The sequence below is a fragment of the Piliocolobus tephrosceles genome, chromosome 10 (assembly GCF_002776525.5).
Source record: "Piliocolobus tephrosceles isolate RC106 chromosome 10, ASM277652v3, whole genome shotgun sequence".
Taxonomy (NCBI): Eukaryota; Metazoa; Chordata; class Mammalia; order Primates; family Cercopithecidae; genus Piliocolobus; species Piliocolobus tephrosceles.
Genome location: NC_045443.1, coordinates 9,849,094 through 9,866,650, shown reverse-complemented (window position 1 = coordinate 9,866,650; position 17,557 = coordinate 9,849,094). Strand labels below are relative to the sequence as shown.

General features: G+C 35.9%; 1 protein-coding gene across 2 annotated transcripts in view; it reads right to left on the bottom strand.

Annotated features, from left to right (window-relative positions):
- The window catches only part of LOC111526594 (ovostatin homolog 2-like), a 32,036-nt gene that overhangs the window by 10,154 nt on the left and 4,325 nt on the right, over nucleotides 1–17,557 (bottom strand). For both annotated transcript variants that reach the window (XM_023192348.1, XM_026455790.1), the window contains exons 6-19: nucleotides 17,041–17,095; nucleotides 16,374–16,519; nucleotides 15,867–16,016; nucleotides 10,492–10,662; nucleotides 9,540–9,684; nucleotides 8,025–8,130; nucleotides 7,043–7,271; nucleotides 6,668–6,797; nucleotides 4,987–5,105; nucleotides 4,228–4,279; nucleotides 3,354–3,437; nucleotides 2,446–2,619; nucleotides 1,601–1,682; nucleotides 819–975 (exon numbers count right to left, since the gene is read on the bottom strand). In XM_023192348.1, the coding sequence (XP_023048116.1) occupies nucleotides 819–975; nucleotides 1,601–1,682; nucleotides 2,446–2,619; nucleotides 3,354–3,437; nucleotides 4,228–4,279; nucleotides 4,987–5,105; nucleotides 6,668–6,797; nucleotides 7,043–7,271; nucleotides 8,025–8,130; nucleotides 9,540–9,684; nucleotides 10,492–10,662; nucleotides 15,867–16,016; nucleotides 16,374–16,519; nucleotides 17,041–17,095 (1,800 nt within the window). The remainder of the gene's footprint in view (nucleotides 1–818; nucleotides 976–1,600; nucleotides 1,683–2,445; nucleotides 2,620–3,353; nucleotides 3,438–4,227; nucleotides 4,280–4,986; nucleotides 5,106–6,667; nucleotides 6,798–7,042; nucleotides 7,272–8,024; nucleotides 8,131–9,539; nucleotides 9,685–10,491; nucleotides 10,663–15,866; nucleotides 16,017–16,373; nucleotides 16,520–17,040; nucleotides 17,096–17,557) is intronic.

The following is a 17,557-nucleotide window of genomic DNA, read 5'->3' as shown; positions in this document are numbered from 1 at the left end:
CATTCATATTTTGATGTGGATTAGACATGCATTCTGTGTTTCAAGAACAGGAGTGATGATTAAGAGGAAGGATGCTGAAGAAAAGCTCAGGGTATTTCAGGGGCCATCGGAGCACTCTAAAATGCCATGATAGGAGATTTTGAGCATCCAGAGGGAAAAATAGGATGGGAAAGGAGACAGAAGATGGGCTGGAGGTGGACAGCTATCTGCAAAGAAAGGACGTTGGAAGGGAGGGATTTACCTAAATACGGACAGGAAAACGGGTTGGATTCTGCCAAGGATATACTTTACCTCATTTGTACTTTGGCCCCGGGGCAAGCTTGGCCTTTGAATTTTTCCTTGAGAGAGTCTTAGAAAAACTTGCTTCATTGAAACAATGTGAACTACTAGATACTTCCCCAGAACTTTCTTGCCATCCACGGACAAGAATAAACTTTCCTTCCTCATACACTCACAGCCCCCTCCCTTTATAAATTGACTGTCTCCAAATGTATGAAAGTTTCTTTTCTAGGTTCCCTTTCTCTCTCCTGCCTTCTATTTCTAGCTGACTTTCTGAAGAGGACTGAGACTCGGGAAGGACTAGAGGCTGAGTAAGGCAGAAGAGAGACTCAGAAGGAGTCACATCCAGGCTGTGGTTAAACATGCACGCAGCGGGAATGGTGCTGCTGACCAACCCACCACAGGCCCAGGACTGCAGTGGCTCAGAAGGCTTCATATTCACAGGAAGAATATTCATATTCCAGATCAGGAAAGCCAGAGGCAGGGCAAGGCAGGCAATGCCCAGGAGCAAGGGAAGCCTGGTGCTGCTCCTCTCTCACCTCCCAGGCATGGTTGAAAAGCTGGCCATCATTCTTAAAGCAGCCGTTCGTTTTCTGCTGGCTTGAAAGCCAGATTAAGGTCTGTTTCTGAACATTTTCATCAATGAATACATAATTTTTCATTCTCTCCAATGTCTTAAAAGTAAGAGCACTGAGCCTGTAGTACAAATCACCAAGGCAAAAGTTAGATAAAGAGGAAATGGTGTTGTTAGCAATTCCACATGTTCATCGCCATCGTTCTCTTTTGGTAAGGGACGCATTCAACTCATCTGCTGTAAACCATCTTTATTGGTAGTGGCTCTTTCCTTTGGGTCAGGAAAATATTATGACTAGCAATAAGTGGAAATTAGAGTAGGTAATTTTCAGCATGTTTGCACCCAAAGGTCTTGCTGTGTAGCCCATTAGATTACCTATACATGGAGAGAGAAATGATGTAATTAGGCATTTTGGGTTCTTCTAATTTCACTTTCCTGAATCTATAGGGGACTGTGAGAAACACAGAGTAAGACGTGCCCTCTTCAGTGGAGTTAGCCAGCTGTGCCTGCATATGGGCTGTCATGAGAGGATCAGACTGCTGAGCAAATCATCATGAGACTGAAGGTATATTGTTGTATTAGAATTGGAATCACTAAATCTTTAGTTTTATCTATTTCACCTCTGTAAATTGACTTTGAAACCCACTTTGCTGCTAAATCCCCACTGAACTCTATCCTCCTTCATCTCCTTGCAAGCCCTCCTCAGGTAATTTCTATATTATATAAAATAAAATTTTTATGTCTCACCATATGCTTCCTTTCTGATTCTGCTGCCAAAACACACTATATGAACCATCAGAGTTCTTGAAAGATAACTGCCTTTGATAACCTAAAATGGAACATTGTAGGAAATTATTTTTTAACCTAAGAAAGTCAGAAGAAAAAGAATAGTGCAGTGCAAGCCCGAAGTTTCGGTGTTAGACAGGCACAAATCACTAGGATGATCATTTCCATTTGAACTTCTGAAACTCAGTTTCTGTATTCATAAGGGAGAAAACATAACTCTTACTTTACAGGATTTTGATGACAAGATAATACAGATGGATATGTCTGGTTCAGTAATTGCCTCATCATTGGTACCTACTAATTATTCAGTATCTTTCCCCTAAGGTCCTTTTGCTTCAGTGTTATCTTTCTGAGAAGAAAAACCAAAGAAGATTATTTTATGCTCTTGGACTTTTCCTTAACCTTACATTTTACAACATTGGTCCTCTTTCTGTATACAAAGCCAAGGTCACTTCATTGCAACAGACCACAGCTGAGCAAACACAGACGTTGATAGATGAGCCACTGACAACAACTCTTAACAAAAACAACAGCAATCATAACAACAAACAAGGTAGCTTGCAAAATACCAGGCATTAAAAAAAATTAAGTGCATAGCTTGAAAACTCGGCAGCTGCAAATGATGAAGCTAGCTGACCACACAGATTTTGAAGTCAAACAGAAAACAGAGCTAGGACTGAGAGTTCCTAGGTTCAGGTTCACTTTTCTTTCACCAGACTACTGCAGAAAAACAGCTTATGACATCTTTGTATGAGTAAACAGTTGATTTCAACAATTATGGGCAGAAATTACTTAAATCTTCTCACCGTTAGACAAGAGAAAGAAAGCCTTAGATTGAACTTCCTCTGTCAGTTGCTCAGTAGATTTCAGATAGTCAAGAACGTAAGTATCAGATGCCAGCAGGGCAGCATTCTGCTCTCCACTTCCATAGGGCGTTTGCAGAACAACCAGATTCTGCATGGCAAGTCCTAGAATATCTCCTAAAAACAGGAAAAGCGGAAAGCTGTATTGTTTATAGTTGCCATCTCAGCGTTAATAACTATAGACAAAAGAGGCCTAGTGGAATAGGTAACATTTAAAATTGAGTCTAAATGGTGGAAACAAAGAAAGTTTTATGAAGCAATTTGAAAGAGGAGATAGCCATGAAGGGTGAAGTTAAAGTGCTATGGAAAATATTTCTGAAAATCTCATTACCAGAGAGAGGAGGAAGTTAGGAGAATGTGTTTGCTTGTTTGCTAGTTTTTTTTTTTTCTTTTTTAAATAAACCAATCCTATGAATTACAAAGTGTAATAATCCATCCCTTCCAAGAGATGTTCATGTTAATAACAGACAAAGATGCTTGCCTTTTGTAGCAACAACAAAAAATTCTCCTTGTACTGAGAAAACTCCCAACATCATTAACAGGCAAAGTTAATTCTGATTCTCCAAGAGGTGAATTTCATATTTCAGATTAATGATTATAAAGAACCTCTTGCTTTCTGAATGCTAGTTACCATCTACACAAGCTAGGGTTTCCTGAGAATATAGGTCTGGAAACGGTACTGTAATCCCTTCAGATCCCACCAGGAAACATAGAGGGTGATCTGAACAATAATTCCCTCCAATTGATAGCTTAGGAAAACCTCTCTATTCTGTTATTTTAAGGATTTTTTTTAAGACCACCTCAACCAAGATTTTCAAATCATTGTGAAACAAAACATTTAATCAACTCACCCACAACAGTGAAAAAGCCTCTGGCTGGACCTTCTGCTACATCGTTTGGCAAGTCCAAAACTCCCTGCTCGGAGGCTTTGGCACCTGGAAGGAAAATATTGATTTAAAAAATGTGATGGTTTCTTTATATCAGCAGATTTGGGGGATAAACGTATTGGAGGTAAGATTCCATTACTTATTTTTATTTTACAAGTTGTTTATTAGAGGAGATGAAATTGGAGTTCTGACCTAGTTTAGGATAACAGTACATTCAGAAAATGGCATATAAATCTGTGCATTAGATGGTGGCCCCCATTCTTCACTGGTTTAGTGCCTGAACTATTTATGTATGAGAAACAATGTAAAAACTACACTGACTGTAACACACAAAACAACACACGCAAAAGGTAAAGCTTGAAGGCTCTGATGAGTGAGTATAATCAGATCACCATCAACCGGGTAAAATAATACCCCTCATGGCCATGAAACCAGAGACTGAGGGGCAGGGGCAGTGACGTATCTACGGGTTATTTTATCCTAAGAGTACAAAAGCAAAGATTATATTATTTGCTACTGGGCCTCAATCCTGATGTCCCATTGTCCAATGTTGTGTGACAATCGTATCATAAGAGGAGGTAAGAACACATATAATGAAAAAAATAATAGGTTGGGGCAGACCAACATCAAAAAGTGAACTAAAAACCACCTTCTGAATATGCTTCTCAATGGCTAGAATTATATCATGAAGATAAAGCATGAAACACGAGAATCCTCCATGAGATATTTAAAGTGAAATCACAGGGCACATGGACTCATGTGGAAGGAGAGGACATAAACTGATTCTTCTGGTGAATTTTATTTAGGACTAATTTGACTTCCTAAAAGATCCTCTTACCTTCTGTACAGATAAGGAAACTCTGGGTCCTTTCCTTTTCAATACCTTCAGGCTGTCAAAGAGTAACACAAACAAGCACAGAAGAATGAGTCTAAGTCCTCCGTCCATGAAGGAAAAGTGATTAAGCACCAGCTCACTTAAGCATGGCTGGTGCAAGTTTATCCCTGAGAGAAGATCCAACTCATGGTCCCCTTCTGTTCATATCTGGAAGGCATGGGATGTCACCAGCACCCATTTTAGCTTCTGCGTTCTGTAGCTTGGACAGGCATAACCTTGATGTCATTGTGGGACACTCTCAGCTTCTCTGATCCTACACAGCATCTCCAGTAAACAACTAAAAGTGCTTTGTGGAGCAGGGATGTGCTGAGAGGCAAATCAAGAGTGTTCCTCTGACAAGTGCTGATTCTTGTTGAGGATGACGGGAACTGCACGGGAGTGCAGGACAAGTAGATTTGTCTCTTGAATATGAGAATCGGAAAAATAGAAGGAAGAGAAATAGGTGTACAGGAAACATCTTGACTCAGAAACTAACAAAACATTGTCAAGTCTGTTTCAAGTGTTAAGCTTTACTATCCTGGGTGAGGTATTAATTAAAGAAAGGATGAACTTTATGCTGTTTTAATTCATTTAAAATGGCATGTCTTGTGTCAAAAGTAAATGTTGTCAACTAAGTGTCTTCAAGGAGAATGTCTTTTAATACAGAGCCTCTTAGATGTCTGTTTCTTTTCAGGAAAAGCTTGACAGTTTGCATATCCATACCTCTACCAAGAAGCTTTTGACCACAGTGTCTTTCCAGTTTAGCTTTTGCTGCTCCATTCCTTCATTTGGACAAGCACTGCTTTGCTTGGACTCAGCAACTACAGTGATATTCACTTTACCTGGAAGACATTCCAAAATATAAATTAAATTGATCATTGGTCCCTTCTATAATGAGAAATGGCTAGAGTCTGTGAACCATGCCTTGAATTGGATGAACCAAATTCTATCGTTAATTTGATACTTAGAACAAAATAACTTGTTTCTTCTCCTTCCTAGATACAATGTGGTATCTTCCATTTCCCCTGTTCCTTGATTTTCATGATTCCTTATATTAAGTAAATGATAAATTTACTTAATTAAAACTTAAGAAATTTTAGGAAAAGTAACATTCTACAGAGTCATCTGAGTCAATTCCTTGATATTGATTGTTTATAAAGATTACTTATGACAATATAGGCAAATAATGTCAGCTAATTAGGGCTCCTAACTTTTCCCAAGATCAAACAAAAATAGTAAAATATGATATAGTAGACAGGCACTGGGATTAAAATACTATCCTAGCAAGGAATTCATTGTCTTTAAACTTCCTGATTTCACATTACATAATTAGAGCTGATCTCCAGTTTCCTTGCTTGTAAAAATTAGAGGATTGAAAACAATCATTCTTTAAAGCTATTATTATTTACATGACTATACATCAATATATACAACCAATATATTGTTCTTATTTTTTGGAGTGTTTGATTTGTTTCTCTGTCTCAGAAAGCTTGTTATTTCACTGTGTCTTCAACTTAATGTCATAAAACTATACAAGTTGGTACAGTATTCTATCTCAATTGCTGAGGTAGGATTTTGAAGATCTTGTGCGGTAGAAATATTGAGAAACTTCAAATCTAATAGAAAAATAGTGTGAGAACAGCATCACAACTGAACTAAAATCATCTCATCGATGTATTATTTGCTGTTAAAATAATACAACGAATATAGGACATTAAATAAAGAAAATTTGAATGACTATTTTTTAAAAGTAGTGATTAAAAGTATCACACATATCACATCTAGCATTCCTTGTTTACTAGAGTTTTAAACTTTTTCCATTCCATGTATTTTCAATCTTTCAATAGGAGACAAGTTTATTTTTCCATCTTGCAGATAGCATAGGCACTAAATATTCTCAGTTTTTGATCTCATTCCAATCATTTAGTGATTTTGGTATCCCCGTGGCACATGTAGTAAATTTACAAACCTGACAATTACCTAATTGATCATTGTGATGGAGTAGCAAGTTTTGTGAAGGTGGCCTGGGTTCATGATGGTAGGTGAAGGAGCCAGTGAGAAGTCAAAGAATTAAGGTGGCATTAATGACAACATGGCCTTTATTTGGGATATGGCGTATTCCAAACTTTTAGTCCATGATAGGTCATGCAAGTTAGCATTTATATTGTATTTTAATTGCATTATGCTCTTGTAAAAATGAATGGTGGTTTTGCACTACACAACATTAACAGTCAGAAATTAGGCTACTATAGATTAGAATTTCTAATGGAGAATTTACAACAAGAATTTTAAAAATGTAAAAGAGAAAATCATGTTTGTATAGACAATTTAAGGAAAATAAATGGATACAATTAATATGGGCTGGTTTTCCATGAGCGACTGGTGTAGACAGATAGCTGCTTACCCAATTTCTTAGGTATAATAGTCCAGACATTTGTTTTCCTCCCTCCAGTTTGGATAATCTCACTGCCATTGATTTTCAGGGTGTTAATATTTGCTTCATAATTTTGAGACTCCTCCACTTGAACAGAAATCTAGGAAAACAATCATGGCAATGAGGATGGCACTGGAACACACATCACCATGAAACGCCATACTCAATACACTGTTTAAACCGTCACTGTGAATGAAAGCAATTATATTTGTTTGAAGAATATGGACCTAAGTCTCATATCTTTATAGTAGCATTTTGCATTTGAGAATAAAGAGAATATGGAAATATTAAGAAATAATTTAGCTTTGTTAAATTTTTGCCTCCAGATCAAAGAGAACAACTCACCTCCACACATGTATCCAGGTAGTTGAAGACATTGACAATCAAATCAAATTGTTCATTTTGAGCAACCGAAAAGGGTGAGGCAATTTCAATAAAGAAAGGTTGGGAGACTTCTAGAGTGGTCGTAGAGGAAACACCAAATCCAACGTCGCCATTCACACAAAAGCCACTTGCCTCCCATTGGGTTATCGTATCAGGAATGAGGAATGAAAGATTGGCAGAGCCTGAGGAACTGGAAGAAGAGGTTATCGGTAAAACACATCCTTTGTCTGAACCAAGAACTTAAAATTAAGTGTGAAGCAAGCAGAAAAGTATTGACTGAAGCTCAAAAGTGAGTTATATTGTTTGGATAGGGCATTAGATAAAAATAATGAGAGCTGGATTTTTATAAAATTTGAGTATAGAAAGGTCATGTTTCTTTAAACACCACATTATTATTATTATTATTATTTTTTTGAGACAGAGTCTCTCTCTTCACCCAGGTGGGAGTGCAGTGGCGCGATCTCAGCTTGCTGCAACCTCTGCCTCCCGGGTTCAAGCAATTCTTCTGCCTCAGCCTCCCGAGTAGCTGGGATTATAGGTGCCCACCACCACACCCGGCTATTGTTTTGTATTTTTAGTAAAGACGGGGTTTCACCATGTTGACCGGGCTGGTTTCGAACTCCTGACCTCAGGTGCTCCACCTGCCTCAGCCTCCCAAAGTGCTGGGATTACAGACATGAGTCACCGGCCCACATTATGCTTTTTAATTGGGGCAGCTTAAATCTGTCTGCATAAAATGAATAGAAGAGAAACTCTTGGTGAAGGGAAAACAATGCTAGAGAAAAAATAAAATAAAATGTGTGATCAGTGCAAATCGATCATGCAAATCGATGATATATATGTTACAAATATGATACTGTTTTATATACCCAGGAATAAAAGTGAAGAAAGAAAAAGAAAATAGAAATAAAGACACATAGGAGAGAAAATGGTTAAAACTCACTCGACACTGACAAGGTCCCATATCCATGTCTCTGGGAAGTTTGTTCTTACTGTTTGAATTATAGCCTGTTCTACATAGTCAGCATTCTCCTCTCTGATTTCACCAACTAAAAAAAAAAAAAGGAAGAAGTACCTTATTCAGACCTTGGACTCTGCAAATTATGGTCTATATATTATCAGGGTGTAAGGTCCCCATAAAACACCTCACTTTCCTGTATCACAGTCACTTATTATGACTGTTTTCGTGTATCACCATACATTGCCTCTTCCTATACACAGTCAGTTACCACATAATGACATTGTGATCAGTGACAGACCACTTAGACTACAGTGGTCCTGTAAGGTTATAATGGAGCTGAAAAATCCCTACCACCTATTGTCATCAAAGCCATCATAACATTGTAGTGCAATGCATTGGTCATGGGTTTGTGGTGATGCTGGTGTAAACAAACCTACTGCACTGCCAGTCCTATAAAAATATAGCAGAGAAATTCTGTATAGTGCATAATACTTGATAATGATAATAAATGACTATGTTACTGGTTTTTGTGCTTACAGTAAACAGTATAGTATACTGTTTACTGTTTAGAATGTACTCTTTTTACTTATCAAAAAAAAATTAACTGCAAAACAGCTTCGGGCAGGTCCTTCAGGAGGTGTTACAGAAGAAGGCGTTGCTGTCACAGGATAGGACAACTCCACGTGTGTTATTACCCCGAAGACCCTTTCAGTGGTACAAGATGTGGAGGGAGAAGACAGTGATATTGGTGATCCTGACCTTGTATAGGCCTAGACTAATGTGCGTGTTTGCGTTTTCGTTTTTAACAAAAAAGTATAAAAGTTACAAAAATTGAAAAATAGGAAAAAGCTTATAGAATAAGGATGTAAAGAAAGAAAATATATTTGTACCCTGACTCACTCAGAGTAACTTTTAACCTTGCAAGCTCCATTTATGGGAAGTGCTGTATATAAAAGTACAACTTTTTTTTTATCCTGTATACCACATTTTCACTGTGCCCTTTCCATGTTTAGCAATGTTTAGATACACAAATAGTTACCATTGTGTTACAACTGCCTACAGTATTCAGTATAGCCACATGCTGTGGAGGTTTGTAGCCTAGGAAAAATAGACTGTACTACATAGCCTAGGTGTGTTGTAGGCTACAGCATCTAGGCTTGTCTAAGTACACTGTATGATGTTCACACAGCAATATCACCTAACAATGCATTTTTCAGAACAAATTCTCCACTAAGTGAAGCATGATTGTATTTCTGGCATTGTATTTTATCAATAAAAGTAAACTACATCTCACCTCTGAAGCTAATTTCTTGTTAGAGCCAAAAGCATTTCTAGTCTGTCTTATTCTGCTTTATCCAACTATAAGATGTCTAATTGTAGCCAAAAACATGGCATAATTCACATATAAAATTCCAAAATTGTATAGTTTATCTCAAATACACTAAATTCCACAAATCGCTTTGGTCATCCCCCAACAAAAAATTTAAGATTACCTACATGCAATTCTAGATGGAGCGCTAAGCATCAGACCATAATTTTCTGTTCCTACATAAAGCGGCTTAGAGAGTGAACGCCCTCTCTCCATCACACATACTTCTGGTTTTCGGTAATGGAGATTGGTAAAGACTTTCAGACCCATGTTCTTTAAAGAAACAAACAACAAAAATATTATTCATTCTTTTCATGCGGAACTATAAAAGGCCTGTTATTTATATTGTAAAGATAAATGGATCATCAGTATCCATATTTTCTGTCTTAACAAAGGCCTGAGAAGTTACAAGTCAACTTACCTCTATTTGACTTATGGAAAAGCCCTATTTTAGAGAAAAAATGGTAATTACTATGATTTATCTAGCACTTATTATGTGCTAGCATTTTTCTAAGTATTTTCCATTATTCTCCATTTCATCCTAAGTGAAAAATACTGATGAGATCAGCACTATCATTACCCTAATTAACATCAAACACACACGCGCGCGTGCATACACACACACACACACACGGCACACTCAGTAAATTGAAGAGCTGGAACTTGATAAAGTCTGTCTGATTCAACGCCCCTTTTCTTATACACTTGTGACGTTAATTATAAAGATTGTTTCATGGAAGACTCAGCATATTTCATTAAAGGCCTAGGGATATCTGGAGTCCACACTGTCTTAGCCTCTTGATTTGACTATCTTTGCATAAGATTTATTGTATTAATTGGAGACTGTCTTTTTCTTTAAATGAGGTTTTGTAATTATGGCTACATGATTTATTTTCAGCAGAAAATTTAAAAATCAACAAAATTAATATCTCCTTTTCATAAGACAGTTTCTCTGTACTCTATTGGCAGATTACAGACACGAATATAGGAAGAAAACTACATAATTAAGAAAACGTCAATATGCATTATGAATACTAAAAATTGAGATGAAATATTTTCCAAAATCCTTAGTGATCTTACCATGACAATATTATAGACGTCTCCATCCCCATAGTTGCTTACAGGCGTGTAATATAAACCATTGTAGAACATATCTCTCTGAGGAATGCAAGGGTTTTCCTTGCCATCGTCAAGATGGAGGCCACGGTAGAAATAACCATACAGCTCTATACTTGGAACCATGTTATACACCTATGAGAAAAAACATTTCCCAATAATTTTAAGCACTTCTTTTAAAGTTACAAAATTGGCAAATTGTGTACTGTACCATTTATTCTTGTTCTTTAAGAGCATGGCCATCATATTTAATCCAGTATTTTCACTTAAGTTCTTCCTTTCGAAAGAGCAAACCAGTTTTGTTTTAGGCCACTGATACCATATTCACAGAATTTCTCAGCTTAGGCACAGGATTTAAGAGAGAATATAAGAAAGCAATGCCTGATTATTGATTAACCCAAGGCCCATTGTACAGACAATCAATTATAATGCTAGAACTTCTAAGTCTGGAGAATAATATTAGCTGGCTGATTTTAAATCTTCTTACTTAATCTTCCAAAGAAAACATAAAATCAACAAAGAGAACAAGCAATGATACTCATGACTAATATCTTTAACATTACTGCGATACAGAGAATACTGTGATCTTCAAATTATTCCTTAGTAGAGAAACAAGCACCAAATTCCAAGAGAGCTTCTACTGCTGTTGCAGAGGGAAGGCTTAAGAGACTGCAGAGAAAAAGCAGAATGGCATGGAAAAATGAGAAGAAACACGCACCAAGACAACGCCAAGTAAAAGAAAGTCTAGCATTGTTAAAAGTACAAATCATAGTTTCCAGACTCAACAGTTCCCAGTACTGCACACAGGGAAAGGGCTTGGAATGAATGGGCCTGGTAGTGGAAGCTTCCAAAAAACATGGCTAATGGGAAATAATCAGATCACAAGAAGAGGTGTGCAGACCCTTGGAGACAGGGCATTTAAAGAGGGAAAGGATGTCAAAGGATAAAATAACTCCCTTCACCCTCATTTCCATCACCAACGTTTTTTAAATAATTCATTTTTCTAAAACAAAGAAAGGGCACTCTTCACCTATGAACACTATCCACAAAATAGCAAGAACTAGAAAAAATCAACTCCATACAAAGCTGCTGTAAGAGAAAATAAGAAATGTAAACCAAAACAGTTCAGTTAATGAAACTTCTCCACTAAAGTCCCTAAGTAAATAAATAAGTAAACGAAGAAAAGCCATACCAAAATAATTTAACATAAGTGAAATATTCTCACGCATGTATTTGGGGTATTTAAAAGGCAGCATGAGTCAGAAATTCAATTAAGAGAAGATAGATATGGAAAAAAAATCAAGAAGAAATAAAATGAGGCTTTATTGAACTCAGAAAAACTAGACAAAATTATATCATAAATAAACCCTAAAATATAAGGACATCAAGATAAAACAGTTCAGAGAAAACTTTAAAGGCAGCGTAGAGGAAAAACAAAAGAATAAAACTGAGAGAGAATGAATTAAAACAGGTCACAGACAAAGTGATTGAATTGGAAAGCAGGCAAGGAAGATCCAACACATGTACAGAGATTTTTTTTAGAACAAAAGAAAAGGGAAAGACTAATATTTACAATTATAATTCAGGAGAAATATCTGAAAATAAAAAAGATTTGAGTTTACACATTGCATGAATCCACTGAGTATCTGGCAAAACTTCTACAGAATAATACATTCTTACTGAAACTATTAGATTAAAGTATAAGCGGGAAAAACATCCAAGGCCTTCAGACATAAAGATAAAGCAGCCCACAGTGGAAAATGAATTAAACTAATGTCAGCACTGTTAAAAGCCATTTTCAAAGCAAGTCAATAATAGGGTAGCATTTCAAAGAAATTTTAAAATGTATAAACCAAAGATTTAATATACAAATACCTGTCCTTCATTTATTAAGGCTGTAGAAAAAATAATTTTGAATATGAAAATGTCAGAGAATTCTATACTTATGTGATATCCTGAGGACTTTAGTAGAGAATTCATATTTAAAAATTTTTTATTTATTTATTTTTGGGACAGGGTCTCATTCCCTTGCCCAGGCTGAAGTGCAGTGGTACAATAATGGCTCACAGCAGCCTCGATCTCCCAGGCTCAAGCAATCTTCTCACCCCAGCCTCCTGGAGAATGAGCTTTACGTAACCAAAAGGTGACTCAGGAAATCAGTAAAACTTGATGAATAAGAGAAACAATAAAAAATGTAAATATTATATATCCTAACAAAAAAGGAAAGATACCATAATCAAATGAGAGAAGAGGGAGAGAAAAGTGGAAACTAGAGATGACTGACTGTTGTGTAGGTAGCAGTTAAGACTCAAAGATTAAAAATAATGGACTAGATATTAAAGTTAAGCAAGAATAAAATGAGATTAGGATATTATAAAATATGTAAATATAAAAATAACCACTAAAATAAAAATTCAACCTGGGCTGAATACTCAAAGAAGCTTTAAGCAAGATAACAAAAAACAAACAAACAAAAAAGCTAAAGAAATAAAGTAGTTTTAAATAAAATATAGAATCCTAAGAAAAACAGTATGATAGAGCTGAGGCCTAACACATACATCATATCGATAGAGTGAATAGACTTTATTCTCCTTTAAAAGACAAAGATATGTATATTTAAAACAAAACCCAATGTTGTACGAAAGACAAGTGGAGTGTGTATTTCAAAATGTGAAATCCAAAGGGCAGGTAAAGGAAAATAATAAGAATGCAAAGGCTGCAATCCTCCTGTTATTGGAAATAGTAGAAGTAAGGCCAAAAGACATCAAACAAGACAGAGAGGAATACTTTCTGCTAAAAGCTACAATTCATAATAAAGCCATAACAGTTACGATTACCTGTGCAGAAACCACAGAAGATGCCAGAAGAAACACATGAGATATATTCGCAAAACCTCATTATATATTTGGGCACAAAAAATATATCAGTGGAAATATTGCTGACCATGAAGATATGGAACTTGAAATTTAAAAGAAAACTCTAAAATAAATTCCTTTTTACATGAAAATTATAAAATATTCCATAAGCAAATTTTCAGTGAAAGGGTTAATACAAACAGAAATTAAAGAATTTCTGAAAAATAAAAATGGTGCGATTGCTATGTATCAGGATCTATGAGATACTTCAAAAGTAGAAATCATAGAAAAACTTATAGGCTTAAAAACACCGAACCCAATAAAATAAATTAATGAAAATGAAGTAAATTTCTAAGTGAAAAAGCTAAAAATAACGACAAAATAAAGCACCAGTAAGGAAATAATAAAGATAAAAATAGAAATTAATGTGGTGGAGTAGCAAAAAAACCTCATATCATATGACATCACGTTAATAAATTAAAATTATATGTTTTTGGAAAACTCTGCAAAATAGGTAAACCACTAATCTAACAAGGAAGTAAATTAGCTATCTGCTTAGGAACAAAAGAAAAACAACTTCTTCCATGACTCAGTTTTCAGCCTCATTTTTTGTCCTTTTAGCATCGTGAATTGGGGTCTTGAGTTGTTCGTATTTTCCTTTCACAATAGACTGATGTATGTAACCTAGTCTCAAATGATTCAGAAAAAATTGAAATGCCATAAACTCTGTGTGTGTGTGTGTGTGTGTGTGTGTGTGTGTGTGTGTGTGTAGGGGTGGAGAGAGTGAGAAAGAGAAAACAAGTATGGCAAAATGTTCACAAACTGGTGAATCAGGTCAATGGTATATGGGAGTTCTCTGTGCTATTCTTGCACTTTAAAAAATTATTTAAAACTAAAAGCTAAGCTTACATAATATAATATAAAAAATAACAAACTTATAGAATGTAAATTGGAATTCACTCATTTATAGAACTTCACTTGATGTATACTGTTGATATAGCTATCAATAATAAACAAGAGCAACCTCTTTTGGTTCTGATATATTCTGAGACCCCTGAAAATGCCTCTAGAATTTTCTTTTTGAGGTCCCTTGATGATCGTTCCTTGAGACAGTTTTACTAAGATATTGCCACCTCCAACTGTAGGAAGAATGAGCAGAAGCTATTTACTCTGAATCCATGAAACTCTCAAGGTAAAAAAAAAAGTGTGTGTGTGTGTGTACATATATATACATTCCTATATATATATATATATATATATATTCCTTTTTTTCTTTGAGACAGGGTCTCGTTTTGTCACCCAGGATGGAGTGTAGTGGCACGATCTTGGCTTACTGCAACTTCTGCCCCCGCCAGGGCTCAAGTGATCCTCCCATGTCAATCTCTCAAGTTGCTGAGATCACAGGTGCACACCACTGTGCCCTGCTCATTTTTCATATTTTTGGGAGAGATAGAGTCTCATCAGGTTGTGCAGGCTGGTCTCGACCTCGTGAGCTCAAATGATCTGCCCACCTTGGCCTCCCAAAGTGCTGGGATTACAGGCGTGAGCACAGCACACGACCATATTCCATATTTATAGATAAATTTATCCTTTATTTGTTTGATGCCTTCTCAGATCCTGAAAGCTTCTGACTAAAAGTATTTTTGCTCCCTGTAATAGAAAACTTACATGTATTTATGTTTTGCATTAAGAAAAATATATGGTTTCTATCATGATTCACAGTTATTCAGTTATTATTACTGAATTCTATAATTTTATATTTAAAACTGGATTTACTACAGAATGTTGAAAAAAAATACAGAATTGTATTTTTTGGTGAGATCTCAAGTTTGTAAAATATATATGCCTTCAGAAAAGAGATTTTTAAAAATTACAGCAAAACTATAAAGATGAGTAAGTGTTAGGACTATAAATGATTTTTAAAATTTCCTTCTTTATGTCTTTGTATACTTTGCACATTTTCTATATTATAAAGGTATAATATTAATCAGAAAAAAATTATTAAGTTAGATTTAAACATTATCATAAATTTCAATAGTTATTTATATGTAATTGTGTTGGAAATAAACACAAAATATCCAACAATTGTTAGCCGAAATAAATTTGATGTGAACGTCTGGAATTCCAGGTCTGGAAATATTTAAGAAAATAAAAGATGCATTTATAGAAAATAACTTTACACTGAATCCAAGCAGATCCTTGAACACAGAGATTTCATTTTATTCTAGGTTTCCACATCTATGATTACACCTACGATTTTAAAAAATCACAGTTGTAAAATTCCTAAACTGTTATAATTATCTATCAAATTCTCTATTGTTATAAGCATGTTCTTAGGATAGCCAAGAAAAATAGGTATATAATCCATGAAAGAACAAAGGAAGAAAACATTCAATATTTTCAAGATGGTCAAAACATCATCTGAAGGCTAAGACTTCTGGGAGTCCAGAGAAACATGAAAAACAAGGAAGTCAGAGAACTTACACTTTCAGCTGACAGCTGTTGTTCCGATTTCAGTAGAAGGACACTCCTATCCACAGCCCGGAGGGCACAGAATGAGTCAGGGGCCGCTTGAAGATGGAGGCTAGCATTGGAGCCAGGTAGGCCCTGCTCTTTAGAGAACTTTATGTTAACCTAAAGTAGAGGAAAAAGAAGAAATGAGAGTAGAGACCATTTTATATAAAGATGATCTGAATACATTTAATCTCTCCTGAATAAATCCTTATAGATTTCTGTACTGTATTTCCCCTGCCCACTCTCACCCTCAGCTCTCCTTGCAGAAGACCCCCTTCACCACCCTGCTGCCGTCTCAGGATTGGCACTGCTGCCAAGGATCATGCATGGTGTTTGGTGATTCTCGCATCCCCTAAGAATTCAATTATGCCAGCACTGAGTGTGAGTTTCCCACTAGAAGGTGATAGTAGTCAGAAGAGAAGACAGCAGGGAGCAAACTCTTCCCACTTCTCAGGCCAGAAATAAGAGAAACATCACCTTGTGTTTAAAGCACTTGTCAGTCTGGAATCTGACACTGTCAGCCACAATTTCCCCACTGGGGTGAAGGGTGTAGACAAACAGGACAGCCACAGGAGCCAGATCAGCACTGACGTTGATTGCGAATGAGAAGTTTCCATTCCAGGCTGTGTATATAGGAGACGAACAGATAAAATGCCAAGAGTTTCCTGGATCACTGGTACACTTAGATAAAAGAGAATGGCTCATGGACAGAAAGAATAAATTTGGCCCTGTTTTCAAGACAAATAAATCAAATAATAGGAAGTACATACACAAATAAAGACTGCATAATTTAGATAATAACAATACAGGGATTTTGTACACCACTTTTCTAATGTGCTCAATGACCTGCCAATAAAAGAAACAGGTAGAACTCTCCTTCATGAAGACATTTAGTAGCTTACCTCAGGCTGTGCTAACTATTCCCTTCATCCACAGATTGAAATAAGTACTCGTTCTAACTTCTTTTCACTATATATATATATATACACACACACATATATACACACACACACACATAAGTTTGACTACATATAAATGTATTTTCTTAATATATATAATTGCCATATATATAATGTCTATATTTCCTTAACAAGAAAAAAATGAAGTTAGAGTACATAGTTTAAAATGAATATATTATATATACCTTTGTTTCTGATTTCCTTTTGTCCACTGAGTAAGATAGCTCCTTTTACCATCATCTGTGCAGAATAAAGAAAACATAACATGCAATATATTATCTAATGTCATCATATTCTCACATTGTGATTAGGTAATTTATTACTTAACGGTAATTCTGTTCCATAAGATAGGGTAGTTTCCACAAGCAAATATTCAAAATAGACTTTGCATAAGTTGGAAAAGAGCAGAGAAAAGGACTAAAATTGATTGAGGTTCTATTATGTACTGGAAACTTTGTGAACTATGTGCAATGCACTGTGCAAAGTGGCACATAAAGCTCTGAAATTGTCAGGGCTGTCTGGTTTCAAATACACCTTCACCTGCTCATTAACTTTGTGACTTAAGGCATGATGTTTTACCTGTTTGCCTCTGTTCCTTTATCTGTAAAATGGAGATACCTATAAGGCTAATTAAATGAGTTAACACATATGCAATCCTTATAACAGTGCCTGACACAGAACACTTACCCTAAGAGGTAAGTC